The following is a 21,373-nucleotide window of genomic DNA, read 5'->3' on the forward strand; positions in this document are numbered from 1 at the left end:
AGATGTCAGCTGTTGGGTTCTCGGCGAAACCGTTTAAGTGTGAACGTTCGGTACACTGAAAAAAATCCACACGCTTGATCCGTGTGTTTAAAATTATGGATCGATGCATGAACGTCTATGTCGATTTGTTGTGATTTTCTTACAAACTTCGTGTGTATTACACAATCAATTCTTTAGTTTTGCTGCATGGACTGATTCATCAACCGACAACATGAATTCCATAGTTTTCCACATAAGTTCCTAAAGTTTTCCATTTCAAATTCGTATACGTCAACCTATGGGTGCTATGGACCATCACCCAACACGGATTCAGTGTGTTTAACTTATGATTATCTTGTGTCATGATCATCATGTTCAAGTTGGTCGATTTGAAATCGATGAGCTTGCTGTCAATTTCCGTGTTCCAAATTTCTAAATTATTAGTGATCAACCCATAGCGAACTAAATTGCGGATGGACCTAGTGTCGAACGACAGTCATCATTATGTTCCAAAGAGAAGAGGCAAATTCTGAAGCTGGAAGTGTTAGAGGAAAATTTGCGGATTCGTTTTTTTTTTTCTATTAGTGAAGATGCCCGAGTGAATATGAGAAGTTCATTCTAATTTTCTATAAATAAAATGCATTACTACCAGCGTTGGATATAATGTATGGTGTTAGAGAAAAATCGGATTCCACTAACAGATTTTCCTTGCTTTCAGCTTCGAATAAAATGAAATATGCTAATCCCGGGCTTCCCAAATTATGGATTTGCGGCGCCCCGCCTGTTGCTGACTCACTTGTTAAAAAAAAAACATTCAAGTGAGCTTGCGACAAGCAGAGGAGCCTCGAATCCATATTTTGGGGAGCAAGATTTCTTCTATCAAATTTCTTCTTTCAGTCTCATGACATTCATGTTCTATCACACATGACTATCTTGTAGTATTGTGCTAATGGATTAGATTAGAGTAGGCCATGCTTGAGAATTGTGACAGGAAGGTTCAGATTAAGGTGAAGCGGCGTGTAACTCAAAGAATCACTAGAATCATCATTGATGCAGCAGTAGTAGTGTCGCCTTTCCATGTATATTTTCAAAACAAACAAATAAAAAATATAACATTTGTGTTAAGCATATTTTTATGTAAACACATGGAAAATTTAGTAGATTGACGAGTACTGGAAATCAAAATCAACTGTTCAATAGTACATATCAAAAGGAAACATTACAATTTAATGAAAGGCAATGGAATTTCTCTGTTTTTTATTGGATTTATCGCATATTTTTGTTATGCATCGGTATGGTTTATGTTTGCAAGGGATGACGGTGTTGCCAGGTGATTGGTGACAGATTTTTCTAGCAATTGTTATATGCTTGTTTTCGGAACATTTGCTACATATTATAAAAACTTATCATTTTGCAAATAGTTTGCCATCACAAGATCACTGATTTAATAAAGTTGTAATGATTTTTGTGATCAATCCACATTAAATGCTATGATTTTACAGAAAGCAACTCTGACAGCACTGCGCTCAACGATCGCGATGATTGTGCACACACGATAGACGCGTCCCGACGCATCACACTGTGGAGCTTTTCAATTATTTTGGGTGGTCCAAATTGATAAACACTTGGTATGATTTTATGCCTCGTAGAGATAGATGGTTTCTGTAATTTGAGAGAATCGAAAAACAAACAACGTATGAGTTTCAAGTTTCTATGCTTTGCCCAACCTTTCCGCACTGAAAATTAATACAACAGAAAAAAAGTTGAATATTTTAGACTATAAACACAGGCATGTCTCAGTGTGCGGCGGCGGCGTCGATTCGCAACAAGTGAAAACCATCGCCATAATTGTTTTGAGTGATGCGGTTGATAAAACTTTATAAATATTGAAATTCCGGTGGAAATGTGTTCCTTTAAGGAAAGTGAATAAAAGATTTGTTTAGTGGAAGTGTAGTGAACGCAATATGGAATCCAAAACACAAATGCTTGCCCCTGAATTACAATTGAAAAGGTAAGCACCTTCTATTTACAAGTGTAGTTGTGTGAGGCAATGAAATGCGGCATGAAATCGGAGATTTTTTTTTGAGAATATAAATCTCATGTATATTGTCGCTAAATTGATAATGCTGTATCTGAAAGTGTTGATTAAATATTGAAATACCACCTGAAGCATTTTTCTTCGCATAAGGTACCGCGGGGCAAGTGGGTAAATGGGGTAAGTGAAAACAATAGATATATTTTACTGAATATGTGAATTAACGTTTTAAACTCATGCGTAGACCTTTGAGGTCATTGAGAACATTACGATAGGTAAGAGATTTCTGAAATTTTTCAGCCATTATTGCATAATAGAGTGAAAAATTGTTAACCTGTCAACTGTTACTCCGTAGCAAGTTGGCGGCGTACAATCTTATATTAATATTTTCAGTGGAAAAAAGTTGCGGAAAATAATTTCCTATACCACTTCTTAGTTGTCCCCTCTGTGACAGTTTCAAACTGCAATAAAAAAAGTTTTAGAATTAATTCGACGTAGACCTAAAAATAACTAAATTTAAACACCGTCAATTTTCTTATCAGGTGGGGCAAGTGAAAAGTTTATCATTAGAGATTGAATTTGTGTTTTCTCTTTAAGTAGCCATAAATAAACATGGTTCGGAATTATCATAGAAAAACATAACGTGCTGATAATTCAAGAAACACTATACTCAAGCGTTAAAAGCTATTAGAAATCATGGAAATTCTCTGAAAGATGTTGCCAAACATTACAATATCAATATGTCTACTTCTGGCAGCCAATTAAAAGGAAGACGTTGACTGAAAAGTTGCAATATTAGAGAACACACGGAAATCTCATGGAATGTCTATGTAAAGCTAGTTCAAAACATAAAAATGGGGTATAGGTCTATCCACATAAAAAAGACCCTAAATACGTTATTGAAGGATTCCGTTTGATTTATCCCGAAGAGTTATCCGACGTCATATCCGACTTTCTCAAAAACAAATAACGAGCGGTGGAAATTCTACAGAGCAGAAATGCAATTGCTGTCCTATAATGTAAGAACTAACATTGGAAATTTTGCAGTTATAATGTTGTCGAATCATTTCAACTAACATAACTGAACAGAAGTAAATTGAAGTTAAAAGAATAACATTTTCTTTGTTTACTTGTTACTTATGTTATTGTTCATTGGGAAGCCTAAACAAGTGTTAAAGCTAATAGAACTAGTGAATATAACTGTTTGTTTTTGAATTTATTGTTCAAAACGGTAAACTTTTCACTTGCCCCACTTTTGGGGCAAGTGAAAAGTAAGGAGACATTTTTCAAAAACTTTTCTGTATTTTTTTCTTTGATTTTTCATAAAAATCAATTTCAGCATGCTGCTTATATATGGTGGGAGTCAAGCTAAAAAAATATACACATCCTCATTTGTTTCAATTTAATGTCTCTAGAATTGTAAGAATCTCAACTATGCGAATTCCATTACCCACTTGCCCCACGGTACCTTAAATTATCCATTTAATCAGGTGATAAGCAGTTATATTTCATCGATGTTGCAAATACCAATACTATCATAACAATATGTTAATGATTTTGGAAGAAGCCATTTTGTGATGACGCACCAAAAGGCCTTAAAACATTGTAATTCATCACTCTGAAGATGGAGGATGTATTTTCACTTTGCTACATTGGCGACGATTGTTGGAACGGATCCCATTTTGACTCGAGTACGCGGTTCATAGATTTGTGTACAAAAATCTTAAAAATTGGCTGTATGCTATTCGGAAAAACGCCTGACGAAATGACGGAAAAAGGAAAGAGGAAAATTATTGCGATACAGATTTTGGTGCTGCCTATGATCGGAACGTATCTGGAACCGGAAATACATGTAGGTAGACACAGTTTTGTTTATTCCGTGTTAACTTTTGAGTGGTTTCGACAGCCGGCGGTAGTTTAAAAACACTCAGACAGTTTATTTTGAATGATTTTCCTGTCGTGATTTGCGATCACAATTACAGTTAATTTCATCAATTCAACTAAAAAAAATAGTCCAGGTTTGTTTAAGAAAGCTTTATTCAATGTATCACGAAGTTATCCAATTCAAAATTTACATTTTTAAAAAGTGAAGGGAGAGAGAGAAAAAAATTAACAAAATATACAAATTTTCAAGCAATATCTAGTTTTAAATTTCATGAAAAATTACTTGATTATTCCTTGTTTTTGGGTTTCTTATATTAATAAAGACAAACTATTTGGTTTGTGCTTTTTATCTTGAAATCTAGCAAATTTAGTTAATAATTGAAAAATTCGTACAAACAACATTTGTATGGCTTTGAAATAGATAAAGCAAAGCCATAGAGAATGGCGTATAATAGCCATTAATCAAAATTCAATTTAAAAATGTAAAATGAATCAATTCGATAAATAAACAAAGAAGGAGGTTTTTGTAGTATGATACGTTGAAAACACTTGAATGGTTTTGATATGAACATAAAAGTAATGAAAAGGCACCAGTTTCATTTGAACGTTACTTCTTCTGCGACGATAAACTCATGAAACAACGAAAGAATATTTTCAATGTGTGATTTATGATTTTGCATCAATTTAAAGCATTCCTCATGGAAGTTTTTCATGCAACACAGTTTTTGCATAGTAACCATTATTGCGTGTTTTAGCGTCACTTATTTGGTGAAGAAGTATTTATATATTTTATTAAATTAAAGCAATGTTATTTACATTTCAATCATGAGCTTTATTATTATTTCATTAAAATTCATGTGTGTTCCGAAGAAAATATGAGTTGTTATAAAAATATGCATCTGGAATTACATCAGAATAAAAGAAAACAACACGACTAATTATTTAAAGCATTTAATCATTTGCATTTAGAAGTAAATGAAGCAGTAGAAAAAAAACCAATAGTCTGATTGCCAGTAACAGCATTTCTGTAAAAAAAATCTGTTGACTAAGGAAAACATCAAAATAAATATTCACACGTCTGTTTATATGGCAGTTTAGCAGAAGCACATTGAATTCAATGCACAATCCAACAGTGTGCGTCACAAATGCGTTATATGTTTGTTTTGGTAGCTACGGCGCCATCCAATATATGGCTAACATGGTGGGAGAATATTTTGATTTGACAAAATTATTTAGGTGTAAGTCTATTTGAGGGCAAAATCCTCAATAGTTTTCATTATATTACTCTTGCGTCATTCAAGGAAGGAAAGTTTAATATTTAAAATGGCTTACAATTTTTATCAAATCTACTGAAGGTATTAATTGGGACCATAATTGAAATAAACTTAAATGCAATTAACAGAAATGTACATGAACAAATCATGTGATTATAAATAGTTCGTAAACGCGTGAATACGTTAAGAAGGTGCATGAGACTACCAAGAACAAATTTAAAAATTAAGAATTTAAAGAAAGTTGATTTCTAAAAATGTAAAATAAATTTGACTCGCAAATTGGCGTTAAAAAAAAGTGAACTAGCCTGCGAATACAGAGCATGACGAGACAGATGTAAATTAGTTTGACAACGGAATAATTATGCTGTCTATGGTCAAACAAAATTAGAAAACAATAACAAATTGTTAAGAATTAAAAGATTACTGCAACATATATGATTTGAAATGTAGTTCAAGGCTACATATATATTATGAACTTAGTCCATTTTTGAAAACGAAATGAAAGATTGGAAGAAAATATTCGTTCCATTTCAAGAATAAAATGAAGGAATATAATACACGAGCAAGTTATTTATATTGATAAGCAGAGAGTAAAGGGAATACATTAAGTAATTCCGGTCTACATCTCCTTATGAAACGAAGAGGATAAACCTGGTCCGTTTCTGTAACAAGAACGTAGGGAGTTTGTTGAAATTCGGCCCATTTCTGAAAAGTAATGAAGGAATAAAACAAATCATCCGGTCCGCTCTTGGAGAAAAAGAAGAGAGTAAAGAGAACATTAAGAATGATTCTGGTCTACTTCTCCATAAGAAATGAAGAGGATGAAAAATCCTGGTCCATTTCTGTAACAAATACGTAAGGAGATTGTTGAAATTCAGCCCATTTCTAAAAATAAATGAAGGGACAAAACAAATCGTCCGGTCCGCTCTTAGAGAAAAAGAAGAGAGTAAAGAGAACATTTTGAATGATTCTGGTCTACTTCTCCATACGAAATGAAGAGGATGAAATAATCCTGGTCCATTTTCGGTAAAAGAACGCAGAGAGGTCGTGAAAATTCGGCCCTGTTCGAAAGAGAACAGTAGGAATGAAACGTGTCATCCGGTCCGTATCTTTATAAAGAAAACGATAAAAATAATAGAAAAGTATGTTCTACACCAAATAAACGAAAAATTCCAGTCTGCAATTGAGAAGACCAGATGTAGGAGATCCATTTCAGTCCTTCTGGCAGTCCGGTCTATTATGAGATGTAGGAAATATTTTTTCCAGTACATCTATGATAAAGGGACATGCAATGGTAATAAAAGTGCTACCAGTAGTACAGTTTGTTACTAGACAAATGAAGTTTATTATATTGTATATCTAGCAGTACTAATTCATATAAAATGCGTTCATTTATCTATTTCTGTTAACATTTTCAGTAGTTTCAAAAGTATAGTGCGGCATGGATTGTTTGAAGCATTTCAAGGGAACCTCTTTTACAACAATCAAGAACGGAGAATGGGCAAGATCAAGCATGCTTTGCATAATTGCAGAAATTGAAACGGTAATGTAAAATAAATAATTTAGCGATAAAAGAAAAGAAAGAAGTATCTCAATGCAGCTAGGTATACTTTCAGTTTTGACTTATTGATGCTATATGTTTAATAATTAATTCCATTTGCATTTAGAGACCATTGGTGGTGTGACGAGATACGCACAGTATCAAACTCATCAGTACAAAGAGGAAAAGCTCGAGGATGTCGTGCTGTATGCTTTCCGGCAAAGATCAACAATATTTCAAACAATGAACATTCCTGAAGACCATTCATACATTATTTGAAAGACAATCTGTCTTGGCTGTTCAGTAGTTTTTGAGCTAGATTAAACTATTGATTCACATTTATGGAAAAAAAAGGAGAGATGTAGTATTGTGCTAATGGATTAGATTAGAGTAGGCCATGCTTGAGAATTGTGACAGGAAGGTTCAGATTAAAACATTGTAATTCATCACTCTGAAGACGGAAGATGTATTTTCACTTTGCTACATATCTAAAGCCACTACATTTCGAATTCAATAAGCAAATCAGTTGGTTTTCATGATTTAATATTTAGACATTCATGTTTGTTTCTCATGACAACCTAATGTTGATACACATGTTATACCGTGAAGTCAATGACGAAATCCATATGGCTCTATAAGTAAAACACACGACCTTGGCGTGTAGATTTTTCTCAGTGTACACTGATGGATCGAAAGCTCTCGGGAAAGTTGGGATAGCTTGGTTCGGCATCGGCTTTCGAGAAAGCAGGAGTCTTCCTAGCCAATGCTCATTCTCCTTGGCAGAAGCAGCCGACATATTCAAGCAAAACACCAACAAGCGCCCTTGGATCCAGGAGATACAGGAGGTGCATGACGACGAAGAAAACATCACACTAATGTGGGTACTCGAGGAAGCGGATAGGTGCGCTAATACCGGCAGAGACAACGAGCCTCAGACTGACAGTGTCCCAGGTGACGAGCTCAAATCGTGGCTACGGGAAAAAATCAACAATGCATGGAGGAGAAAGTGGCACAGCGAAGAGACTCTCTTCACAAGAAAAGGGGATGTCAGAAAGTGGGAAGACCGTTCCGACTTCGAACGGGACATGAGTGGCGGACCCAATTTTCGAAGAATCTGCGAGACTTGCCGGGTGCATAATTCAGTTGAATATGTTGGAGTATTTGGAATTAAGCTGTGGTGTATCTAGACCATTATCTGTGCTGGCATATTTGCTTTAACCTATATTTCCCTAAACGCGAGTTAACATGTAAGTTTTTGCTCTATTCAAATAAATCAGTTACTGAATAAACGATCAACCGATACGGACGCTTTTCTTTCTTTGCGGGTATTATCTCCCCATTAGGTTATGGGCCGTTCGCGAATGTTCTATCGCTACGGTAAAAGTAGTTTCTCGGTCGATTTTCGCGAAATCGAATAAAAATGCAAGCCGGAATCTCGAGCGCTAGCGGTAATAATGCTGCTGCAGCTGGAAGTGGGGCAGTCCACAGCATTTCGAGCCTTCCGGGAATCGCGCGGCTCACAGGACGCGATAATTGGCCGACATGGAAGTTTGCTGTACAAACTTACCTGGAGCTGGAGGACCTGTGCGGTGAAACCGGAGAGGAATGCGGATGGAACCTACAAGGCTGTCGATGCTGCTGCGGATCGCCGAGCAAGGGCGAAAATCATTTTGCTTCTGGAGCCGAAAAAATTATGTGCATGTGAAGGAGGCGCAAACGGCAAAAGCCGTTTGGGACAAGCTAGAAAATGCGTTCGAGGATACGGGATTGACGCGGCGAGTAGGAATGTTGCACAAGTTGTTAAAGACGGAGCTCAACTCCTGCACCTCGATGGACGAATATGTCAACCGGATTATGTCGACGGCACATCAGCTGAACGGAATCAACTTCCCGATATCCGACGAGTGGGTCGGAACGTTGCTGCTGGCGGGTCTTCCCGACGAGTATCGGCCGATGATTATGGCACTCGAAAACTCGGGAATAGCGATCACCGGCGATGTGATCAAAACAAAACTTTTGCAGGAAGTGAAGTTTTCAGCTGACGATGCAGCTTTGGCTGGGTATCGGAAACCCGGAGCAACCGGTCGAGGTAAATACAAGCCAAAAAGCGAACCAAAAAGTGATCCCCCCAAAGGACCGAAATGTCGCAAATGTCATAAATTCGGCCATATCGCACGAGAGTGTCGAAGCACAAGAAAGGACGATGCATTTTGTGCAGCGTTGTCGACGAGGAAAAACGACTGGTTCATCGACTCCGGTGCAAGCGTGCACATAACCAGTCGTCGTGAGATTTTGGATAATGTAAAACCTTCGAATGGAACCGTCGTTGCTACTAACGGGAATTGTATGAACGCTGCAGAGGTACTCGATGTGGTGCATACCGACATCTGCGGGCCGATGGAAGTGAAATCAATCGGTGGAAGCAGATATTACATCGTTTTCGTCGACGATCGCTCAAGAAAAATGTGGGTGTATTTCTTGAGGACGAAATCGGAGCCTGAGGTATTGAGAACCTTCAAGGAGTTCCACGCATTAGTTGAGCGACAGTCCGAGCGGAAGATTAAAGTGCTTCGCAGCGACAATGGGATGGAGTATCTCAACAAAGGCTTTCAAAATTATTTAAAGCTGCACGGCATCCAACACCAGACGACAAATCCTTACACTCCGCAGCAGAACGGAATGGCGGAGCGTGCCAATCATTCAATAGTTGAGCGAGCTCGACGTCTTTTGTTCGAAGCTGGGATGGCGAAGACGTTCTGGGCCGAAGCTGTGAATACTTCCGTTTACCTGCTGAATCGATCGCCCACGCAGGGACACGATTGTACACCGGAACAGGTGTGGTCCGGACGAAAACTGGATATTTTTCATCTCCGGATTTTCGGTACCAAAGTGATGGTACAGATCCCGAAGCAACGGCGGCAAAAATTGGATCCAAAGTCTCGAGAGTGCATTTTTGTCGGATATGATGTCAACACGAAAGGGTATCGGCTCTACGACCCGGAAGTGCGGAAAGTTTTAACCAGTCGCGAGGTATGCTTCATTGATGAAGGAATTTCAAATCCACCGGACTGTGTAAAACGTCGGAATGTCATCGAGTTGGACTACGAATTTGTCACCATGAAGTCATTCGTAGGAGGTTCGGGCGATCATCCATCCGACGACGAAGAAGACGAGTTCTACACGCACGATGAGAACGCATCGACAACGAGGAAGAGTTCAACGGTTTTGACAACACAGTGGCCGACGTGACTTCTGTGCTCCCACCGCGCAAAACTTCACACCCGCCTATGTCACAAGTGTCGAGGCCTAGCGGTCGGGAGCACAAGTTACCAGGCAAGTACCGTGATTTTGAGGTTTCGTTCAAAGGTCTGCCGCATTTCAAATCCTTACAGCAGCGGGGTCGCAACCGCGATCGACATGGCAGTAGCTAGGAGTCCACTAGTTGAAGGTGATCCAGCCACGCACCAGGAGGCCCTGTCCCGGGAGGATGCGAGTCTCTGGAAGCAAGCGATGTGTGCCAAGTACGAGACACTGATGATCAACAACACCTGGACCCTCACCGAGCTGCCACCCGGTCGGAAACCGATTAAATGCAAGTGGGTCTTTAAGACCACGCACGTTGCGAATGGAAACGTGGATAGGCACAAGGCACGCCTAGTTGTGAAAGGGTTTTCGCAGCGAAAGGGGTGGATTATGACGAGAGCTACTCCCCCGTGGTTTGTCATAGTTCACTTCGATACCTTTTCGCCTTGTCTGCCAAGTTTGGACTTTCCATCGACCAAATGGACGCAACTGTCATGTCTACCTATCTCAAGTGATATTAATTATTCTACCTTTTGACTTGGTACCTTTTATCTGTTCGTACCTACGGTATTTCTGAGCTATAAGTACTGGCTGCAGTTGGCACAGAAGGGAGACTTCCCGAACTGTGGACACTAACATATTATATTATTCTTTATTTGCAGGATATAAAAGTGGCGACGAGGATCATGGAAACGTGTGTTGAAGATAATCGATTTTCTTTGGGGTGGCGAATTGCCAATTGTATCTGTTTTTGAAAGTGTGGTGAAATTGCCGATTTGAGTTGAACCAAATTGTTCTTCAGAGCTGAAGAAATTATCGTTTATTGTGAACATAGTTGTTCTCTTGTGAAGCGATTGCTGTATTGAGATGAACGAAATTGTTCTTTAGTGTTGACGAATTTGTCAAATGTAATGTTGAGCAGTAAAATCCAATGATTTGAATGTTTTGTTGTAGTCATGGAATTAGCAAATTTGCGTATTTAAGATAAGATCGTGGAATTCTTTGGATATATTTTCGATTGATCGTTGTATGAGTTGTTGCATCTTGTAGGTGGCTTTTAAAGAGTTATTAGAAAGTTTCTAAAGGGGAAAGGACTGTCATGTCTACCTATCTCAAGTGATATTAATTATTCTACCTTTTGACTTGGTACCTTTTATCTGTTCGTACCTACGGTATTTCTGAGCTATAAGTACTGGCTGCAGTTGGCACAGAAGGGAGACTTCCCGAACTGTGGACACTAACATATTAAATTATTCTTTATTTACAGGATATAAAAGCAACGACAGCGTTTCTCCAAGGAGAATTGTCGGAGGTCATCTATATGGAACGGCCACCCTGTTTCGAAAGGTCGAATAAACGCAATTTGGTTTGCCGGCTGAATAAGGCGTTATACGGACTCAAACAGTCCAGCCGGGTCTGGAACGCCAAGCTCGATGCAGCTTTACGTAGTTTTGGATTGCTTCGATCCAAGTACGACCCGTGTCTTTATTACTTGATTGATGGAAATCGGATCTTGTTTGTCGCTATTTACGTCGATGACGTGATTATCTTTTCCAACGACGAGGCACTCACTAACGACATCAAGGCGAAGTTGAGCGATGCTTTCCGCATGAAGGACCTAGAAAAGGCTAGCAACTGTCTTGGAATTAGGATCACTCGTGAGAAGAATGCTGTAGCACTAGATCAGGAGGCGTATATCGAGTCGGTGCTGGCTCGATTCAACATGGAGAATTCGAAACCAGTTTCAACTCCGATGAATCCATGTGTGAAACTGACCAAGGACATGGCGCCGCAGACCGCGGACGAAGCTGAGAAGATGAAAAAGGTACCCTATCAGGAAGCGGTGGGCAGTCTTATGTACCTTGCCCAGTGTACTAGGGTTCTCTTCGCAGTCAATCAACTAAGCCGCTTCAACACGAACCCTGGACCTAAACATTGGGACGCTGTAAGACACTTGCTTCGATATTTGCGAGGCACGTCGAAGCTCAAGCTATGCTACACCAAGCATGGAGAATCCGAGTTGCAAGGTTATTCCGATGCTAGTTGGGCTTCAGACTTGGACGACAGGAAGTCAACTAGCAGCTACATTTTACATGTTACAGGACGGTGCAGTGTTTTGGTGTTGCAAACGCCAACCAACGGTCGCTCTTTCCACCTGCGAGGCTGAATACATGGCCCTATCTGCTACAGTACAGGAGGCCATGTGGTGGCGAGGTTTGACATCACAGTTCGGATTGAAGCAACCCGTCGAACTTCGTTGCGATAATCAGAGTGCAATATGCATCTCCAAAACACAGCAAACCACATAGACAACACACCAAAACACACCAAACACATAGACATCCGACACCATTTCATCCGGGATGCTCTAGATTAGAAGGCTGTCGTTTTGAACTATGTAAGCACTGATCAACAAGTCGCGGATGGTCTGACAAAACCGCTTGACCGCATTAAGCTTGGACGAAATCGAGCATCGATGGGAATAAACGCATCACCTTCAGGGGGTGTGTTGGAGTATTTAGAATTAAGCTGTGGTTTATCTAGACCATTATCTGTGCTGGCATATTTGCTTTAACCCATATTTCCCTAAACGCGAGTTAACGTGTAAGTTTTTGCTCTTGTTATTTTGCTCTATTCAAATAAATCAGTTGCTGAATAAACGATCAACCGATACGGACGCTTTTCTTTCTCTGCGCGTATTATCTCCCCATTAGAACACTTCCTGCACTCCACTCTGAGGAACTCTTGAGGAAGCAGTATGAAATAGGAAACATTCGCACGATCCTACAAGACGATCGGTCCAGCGAGGCTGCACTTTTCTGCTTCCTTAAAGATGCTAAACTTTTCGATGTAATTTAAAAACAGAAATGTTAATTGGGATTAAATCTTCATCTAACCGACGGAAAGCGCATCTGGGTACCCCAATCACTCAAACTTAGGTGCAAAGTTCCACGTCTGCGTCTGTGATAACGTTGACCTACCATTGAGGAGACAACAAAAATACCGTAACTGGGTACCCTGAGCACCCAAAACTCAGGCGGTAAGCCCCACGTCTGCGGCTGTGTTTTTAAAAAAGGAAACTGGTCAAATTGATCTCTCTGGGCACCGCAAGCTCCCAAAACTTGGGAGGCAAGGCCCACGTATGAGTCTGTTAAAACGCACCCGACACCCCTCGTAACCGAACTCCCTTCACACCAACCTATGGAAAGCTACGTGGCTATCCTAGCACCCGTCGTAGCCATTTTTGCTTGCGTATTCCTGCAGCAGGAGAAAAATTTAGTTTTTCCACCTCAAACGGAGCTCCCTCGACGAGAGTTGTTTTCGATCTTCCGACCTTGACGCTTGCTCCTGCGGGGGCCGGCGATGAGGACAGGATCAAACATGTCGCGCGTCGATCGAGTAAAGCGAAAAAGTTCCGCGTCGATCGAGTAAAGTGAAAAAGTGCCGCTTTCGATTAGTTCTTTTTGATCTTTCGACGTTGACGCTTGCTCCTGGGGAGTGCGTCAAGAAAGCCCCAGCAGTCGTCAGTTGTTTTCCCTCACGGGTTGCGCGCCTATTTTCTCTGAGTGCTTTTATATAGCTGAGCAAACGAGTGAAGCTGAAAGAGGATTGTTGCTGCTCAAGGATGACGGATCAATTGGTGAGCTCGTTTCATGCTATTGTTTCTAATCTATAAAATATGTATGACTGCACCTTTAATCGTTAAAACGGTGAGACGTAAATATGATTTTTCAAAAAAATATGAATTGTTCGTCACTGTGAGTGTCGACATAAACTCTGATTCACAAATTATTTCTGCCTAATTTTTTTTTTATTAAAAACACCTTCTTCTTTTTACCTTTATTTTTGTAATTAAAAAAAAACTTTGAATGGTTCGACACTTCAAGTGTAGACTTCCAAAAGGTTCACTTTATTCAACAAACTTTGAAAGGTTCGTCACCTCTAGTGTCGGCATATTTTTTCTCTACATAGATATTGTTCATATCAAATGAAAATATTATATTTACATATAAGCCTGTTTATATCTCACAAATAATTATTTATCATGGTCTAATCGCTTATCAAAGTGAATCCTGTGACCCAACGATCCTTTCCATTAACAAACATCCCTCCCAGTAACCTTTGTGGAGATGCAGAGGCAAACACGGTCTCCAAATAACAAAGATTACACACTAACAGTCCTTCCCCCAATCCCACCTGACTGTAAGGACGTGGCCGGCGCCGTTATTGACCATGTATGAATAGAGGCACTGAATTATGCACACTGAAGTAGATTATGGCCCATCCCAGCCGAACTTCTAGTTGATTCTTTGTGCATTTTCACTGACTTCGGTCAATCACGGAATAGCAACCATTGATATGTGCAGTCAGTCTAAGCTAAGCTAGCTAAGCTAAGCTAAGCTAAGCTAAGCTCAAACGGAGCTCCCTCGACGAGATGCTCGCCAAAGGCTCGGGGTGAACCCGACCGATCAGTCCTCAGCGTTGTTGGATGGCCCTGGGATTCGACTTAATTGGCCGAAATTATAAACTTTTGCTCCCAGCCATGTATGTGGGAATCAAATCTCACGCGAATAACATTACGGATCAACTACTTTAAGAGGAAGCGTGTAAATGTTAAAAGGTGGACCAAAGAGAAATGGAACATGCAAGATGCGAAAAGGTCTCCTGATGGTTTCCCCGCCTTTGGTAGCAGCACCAATTTCTGTCGCTTCCATACATCCGGGAAGATTCCTTGATCTATGCAGCGTTGCATCGTAGTTCTAAACATGTCCGTGACGTTTAGGGCCAGAGTGTTCCGTTCGCGCCTCAGGGCTTCAATAAATACTTCGCCGTCAAAGCGCGCTGTATCCCTACGTCGGACATGGGTCGAGTTATATCGCTTTGCCCTCCGCTCGCCTTGTATTATACTATTGCGAATCGATTGATGATCGCTATGAGTGTAACCGTCATCAACGCGCTAGTTCATGGTACCTAAAAGGTTAGAACTACAGAACGTCACATCGAAAATCGATTCTGCGCCATTTCCGCGGAAGTAACTCACTATACCCACATTTGCCAACTTTACATTTAATGCGGCCAGGGATTCCAACAATAATTGGCCTCTTTGCATTAAAGTCACCAGTCATCACTACTAGCTGCCGATTAGCTAGTTCGGTTAGCATCCTGTCGACCTTGTGGAATAATTTCTCAATCCACCACTTTGGGGCGCGTAACAACTGCAATAGAATACGCCGTTGATTTTTGCTATAGCAAAACCGTCATTTCAGATAGAGACTACTTCTTGGATTGGGTACCGTGCTGTTTTTTAGTGGGTCGTCGTTGGTGCAGCATCCCCTTACTTCCTGAATTACTTTCTCATGCGTCTGTTTGCAGATTTCCTCATTGTAAAAAAAAAATGAGCGGTATCTGGTGCACTGATGGTACCGTTTCGACTCATATTCCGAACACTTAAGGCCAACAGTGATTTAAAATGCATTTGATTGGTATAAATTGGCTGATATTTGTGTAAATTTCAATTCCTTCGCAAAGTCTAACTGTTAGCTGTTGGGTGTACCAATAATAATGTTGAATTAATTAGTTTTAGTATTGTTTTTATGTAAAAATATGGAACCACATTTTAATTCAAATGCCGAACACTGTGTTTATTCTGTCTCATATGCCGAACACCTTGGTTCAAATTCCGAACAGCACGAATAAATCGTATTCAAATGAATAATTTCGCAAATAAATTTATCTGAGCTTGTTCTACTGGTCTTAAACTAGAGAATCATCACTACTCCCGCGGTAAACAATAAAATTGGAAACGTGAAAATTGAATTGCAATTGACCATTTCCTTGTTATTCGGTGACATATTTCAGCGAAACATTTCAACCAAATCGCCATACAAAAACCGAGTGTTCGGAATATGAGTCTGTTTGGAATTTGAGACAAAACGGTATATTGTAGTCCAAATATTGCCATATTTGGAAGATACAGTTAAATAAGTCAAATACTGAAACTATTGATCAACAACAACAATATTTTCATACTTACGGTACAACAATAAAAAGCCAGTCTTAAAAACGCCGGTGGCGTATCATTCGGACAGAGATCAGCAAATACAATGTAATCTAGTCCAAATGAATCAGTCCTTGGCATAATGTCGGGATCAGCCTCAATCTAAAATGAAAAATAAACATTATTTCTAAGAAAATCTTCAAAAGTATTTCTCCGAAGTTATCGAATACCCGCGCAATTAGCTCGCAGAGGATGATCCCGTAGGAAAACACGTCACTGGTTTGATCGTACCATTGCCCTTTTAAGCACTCGGGGCTCATCCAGTAGGGTGACCCTACCGTGTCCAGTCGTGGTTTACCACTGCAAGCAAAATAAAGATGATATTATTTGTGTTCGGACATATTGCATTACTAATGATCACATAACTTACCATTTTCGCGGGATGTTGGCTGCCAATCCAAAATCTCCGACCACCGCATCGTACATGCCATCCACAGTTCGCTTTACAAGCACATTCTGCAATAGAAACAAAATCAGTTACCATAAAGTGTCCCATTCACCACAATACTTGTTTTCACGCATTTAGATTAAAATTTTTATGAAACCAAACAATTTCAGATTAACAACTACCGAAAAGCTAAACATTACATATAATTTGCAATTGGATTAGATGGACAAATTGATGTGAAGATTTGCGAAAAAGTTACACGTCTTCTCAGTGAGAATCGAACTCACGACTCCCCGATCTCTAGTTGGGGCGCGTTAACCACTACGCCATGAGAGGACTCATGAACGCAGAAGTTAACCTGAATTCGATTTCAGCTCAATAATCACGTGGTTCTTTTTCGCAAAGTGCACCTCTTTCGGAAGAATTAGATGCCCATCCAAACACAACGCTTTCTATATATATCCAATGCTTAGCCCGAGAGCGCATTGTTTTTTAGGTATAGGAATAGCACACTACACTAGCCAGCAACTGCGCTGGCTGAGGTTTCTATTGTGTGGGCTTCCAATGGGTCGCGACGTTCTCAAACGACCGGTTACGGAACATGAGTCCGTTGCTCGATAAATACTTGTTTTTAATTTGAATCGTGGTTTACGGCTAACCAGCCGAGTGGAAGTTTAACAACTACCGAAAAGCTAAACCTTACATATAATTTGCAATTGGATTAGATGGACAAATTGATGTGAAGATTTGCGAAAAAGTTACACGTCTTCTCAGTGAGAATCGAACTCACGACTCCCCGATCTCTAGTTGGGGCGCGTTAACCACTACGCCATGAGAGGACTCATGAACGCAGAAGTTAACCTGAATTCGATTTCAGCTCAATAATCACGTGGTTCTTTTTCGCAAAGTGCACCTCTTTCGGAAGAATTAGATGCCCATCCAAACACAACGCTTTCTATATATATCCAATGCTTAGCCCGAGAGCGCATTGTTTTTTAGGTATAGGAATAGCACACTACACTAGCCAGCAACTGCGCTGGCTGAGGTTTCTATTGTGTGGGCTTCCAATGGGTCGCGACGTTCTCAAACGACCGGTTACGGAACATGAGTCCGTTGCTCGATAAATACTTGTTTTTAATTTGAATCGTGGTTTACGGCTAACCAGCCGAGTGGAAGTTTAACAACTACCGAAAAGCTAAACATTACATATAATTTGCAATTGGATTAGATGGACAAATTGATGTGAAGATTTGCGAAAAAGTTACACGTCTTCTCAGTGAGAATCGAACTCACGACTCCCCGATCTCTAGTTGGGGCGCGTTAACCACTACGCCATGAGAGGACTCATGAACGCAGAAGTTAACCTGAATTCGATTTCAGCTCAATAATCACGTGGTTCTTTTTCGCAAAGTGCACCTCTTTCGGAAGAATTAGATGCCCATCCAAACACAACGCTTTCTATATATATATCCAATGCTTAGCCCGAGAGCGCATTGTTTTTTAGGTATAGGAATAGCACACTACACTACACTACTTCGCAAATCTTCACATCAATTTGTCCATCTAATCCAATTGCAAATTATATGTAATGTTTAGCTTTTCGGTAGGTGTTAAACTTCCACTCGGCTGGTTAGCCGTAAACCACGATTCAAATTAAAAACAAGTATTTATCGAGCAACGGACTCATGTTCCGTAACCGGTCGTTTGAGAACGTCGCGACCCATTGGAAGCCCACACAATAGAAACCTCAGCCAGCGCAGTTGCTGGCTAGTGTAGTGTGCTATTCCTATACCTAAAAAACAATGCGCTCTCGGGCTAAGCATTGGATATATATAGAAAGCGTTGTGTTTGGATGGGCATCTAATTCTTCCGAAAGAGGTGCACTTTGCGAAAAAGAACCACGTGATTATTGAGCTGAAATCGAATTCAGGTTAACTTCTGCGTTCATGAGTCCTCTCATGGCGTAGTGGTTAACGCGCCCCAACTAGAGATCGGGGAGTCGTGAGTTCGATTCTCACTGAGAAGACGTGTAACTTTTTCGCAAATCTTCACATCAATTTGTCCATCTAATCCAATTGCAAATTATATGTAATGTTTAGCTTTTCGGTAGTTGTTAAACTTCCACTCGGCTGGTTAGCCGTAAACCACGATTCAAATTAAAAACAAGAATTTCAGATTGCTATGTTTATAAATGATTTTATAGATATATACAATCAGTGACAAAAGCTTGTAACCCAATTCTGTTTTTTTCCATACAAAATGCATAAGATGCGTCTCAGCGTCAGGCAGTCCGAATTAACTGAAATTTGAAGCACAAATTTTCGACCCATTCATACGATTTTGGCCTACTTTGTATATACATCCGAAAATTGGCATTGAATACTTGTAGGTCGAACCCTAGTGCTTTTCCCGTACTAACAACCCGTAGTGAATTCATTAGAAGAGATCGGATCAGTTTCACCAATGGAGTGGAGTGAGCACTTAATAATTTGATATTTTTTTTTTTGGAGACAAACTGATTTTTTTCTGATTTTAGCATTTTTAATTTCATATTTTTAAAACAACTGCTGATATCTTAGTTATCGATTGCAGTTGAAAGATTGGGTTCATAACGATGAGTTTTGAATGCACCTATAATTTTTCATACAATCGAAAATTGTTTTTTGGTATTGGGATAACTTTGATAATGGGTAGATAAAAACATGGAAATCCACAACCAAACTACTGTTTTACATCATTCCAGTAAAAACTGGATTGGAGAATGTTAATCGAGATTATGATTTAAATTCAAGTAGAGAATATATAGAAAAGGCCTTCTTTGTAGTGTAGTGACAATTACATATTAGCAACTTAAAGTTGTTTTTTTATTTACAGAATACAGCGAAAGCTCTTTAAAGCTATTTTACTATTAAAAATACACACAGTTCCGATACGAAACGTGATCCACAAAACAATATCGTAAGCTTTTTTTGACAAATTAGTAGTTTAGACATCACCATCAACTAGGTGTTAAACAGGATGCCCGATCAGCAACATTTGGCAACAGACGAATTCCACGTCCAATCGGTCAGCCCCAGAACTCCACCATCTTCGATTTGCAGTAAATTTTGCACATGATTTTGGTATGATACAATAAGTGTTTTCCATAGAAAAATGGATAATTTTGACTCGAGAATAACTATTGAAAACGGCCTACAAATTTTTGCATGCAACTTTTTTGAAAAATTCTAACTCCGAAACTGTTGATTTTAGAGAAAAATGTTCTATGAAGAAGTTGTAGCAAACCGTTTGACCAAAAAGAAAAAAATACACATCGAAAAAATATTTTGTTTTTTTCATGAAAAATTCAAAAATAAAACTTAAATTTTAAATTACAAAAAACCCCATTTTTAATATTTTTAAAATTTTTACCATAGAATCTTGATAGGAAACAGATGTTTGGGACAAAGTTTCATAATGGAGAATTTTTAAATAAAAAAGTTTTACAAAGAACAACTTTTGGTCGAATTTCAAAATTTTGTTTTTTTTTTGTCAAAATAAATACGTTCTGATGATATAATAAGAATTTTGAAAAGATTCTGAACTATAATGATTATATGGATATTTTCTCTAGAAGTAGCCGTTTTCGAATCAGTTTGAGTTTACCGCAAAAATATTATTTAAATATTAAAATAGGCCATTTGAAAAAGAAAAGAAAAGACACTACACGTTAATGCTTCCAGTGGGCTATTTTATTTGCCCTTTGAAGGAAGCACCACACTAGCATGCAACGCCCAGTGGCACAGTCGGAAAACATTCCTGTCGAAAAGTTTTTCGGCCTGAAGCGTGAATCGAACCCACACTCCTTAGCACCAGACATCATGTATACGCGCTTCATATCAAGAGCTTGAGATCAGCTTGCCATGAGCGCACAACAATAATCGCGCGCTTGAGCACGTGCTATGATGAGACACATTTTTTTAGATCTCATGTAGCAATGTACTAGCTCAAACGATCACATCTGCACTGGCTCATGCGCCGTCTCATGAGAAAATCTCAATGTGACAGTACATTTGAGCCTCGCAGGCGAAGGTTTCAGAAGCAAGGAAAAGGGATTAAACTATGGATCAAACTGCCCGTAGGCACTTTCAAAGGACTGATGTGGTTCAACGCGGTTGAGATTCTAGAATTTGAATCGAAAAACTTGGGCTGGCCAACGAAGAAGCATAGGTGTAGACCGAAATCGTATGCTTCCGTGGAGTTATTGTACTAGGCAAACATAACTGCATAAAAGTCTCCTAGTAAGCGCATGTGACGAGCCTCACGAGATGTCTCATGAGACTCGCTCACTAAGATATATTTTGTACGTATCCGCATCTCATGTCTCACATAATCTGTGAGCTGCGATATGAAATATCGCATGGCACACTAGCTCATTTAGGTATACATGAGAAACACGACACTCTGCTTAGCACGATACGGCTAAATGCCTCGGTGACACTAACCGCACGGCTACGAAGCCCACATTATTAGTTATTCGCGATTCTCCATCAATAACACTGCGGAACACGTTTTTGTCTCAAGCACCAAAATACCTCTATTTACTTAATTAAGGGTTGCTGATTCCATTGCCGTTTTCAAAAATATCACATCACGTCTAGTTTTCGAGATATTGGCTGTTGAAAATGCAAAAATTGACTATTTTAGCCAACTTGCATGCAAGTTTGCCGGCTTGTAAGGCAATTTATTCGCCAAATTTGCCCCGGAATCTAAACTTTATGTGTACAGCAAAACTTATCAATAAAGTTCATAATACTTTCGATGCGGAAAAGTTATTTTTTGATGATTTGCAAAAGTATTGCATTTTCCCATATAAGAGAAACGATGAATTTGGTATGGAGACAGTAAGCATGTTGAAACAATCGGTTTAATC

General features: G+C 39.4%; 1 protein-coding gene across 1 annotated transcript in view; it reads right to left on the reverse strand.

The window, feature by feature from the left end:
• Nucleotides 1-21,373, reverse strand: part of LOC5570605 — a 291,060-nt gene that overhangs the window by 15,740 nt on the left and 253,947 nt on the right. Inside the window, exons 4-6 of the mRNA XM_021853699.1 lie at nt 16,444-16,529; nt 16,244-16,373; nt 16,050-16,175 (exon numbers count right to left, since the gene is read on the reverse strand). Coding sequence (XP_021709391.1) covers nt 16,050-16,175; nt 16,244-16,373; nt 16,444-16,529 — 342 coding nt within the window. The remainder of the gene's footprint in view (nt 1-16,049; nt 16,176-16,243; nt 16,374-16,443; nt 16,530-21,373) is intronic.

The sequence above is a fragment of the Aedes aegypti genome, chromosome 1, assembly GCF_002204515.2.
Source record: "Aedes aegypti strain LVP_AGWG chromosome 1, AaegL5.0 Primary Assembly, whole genome shotgun sequence".
NCBI classification, from domain to species: domain Eukaryota; kingdom Metazoa; phylum Arthropoda; class Insecta; order Diptera; family Culicidae; genus Aedes; species Aedes aegypti.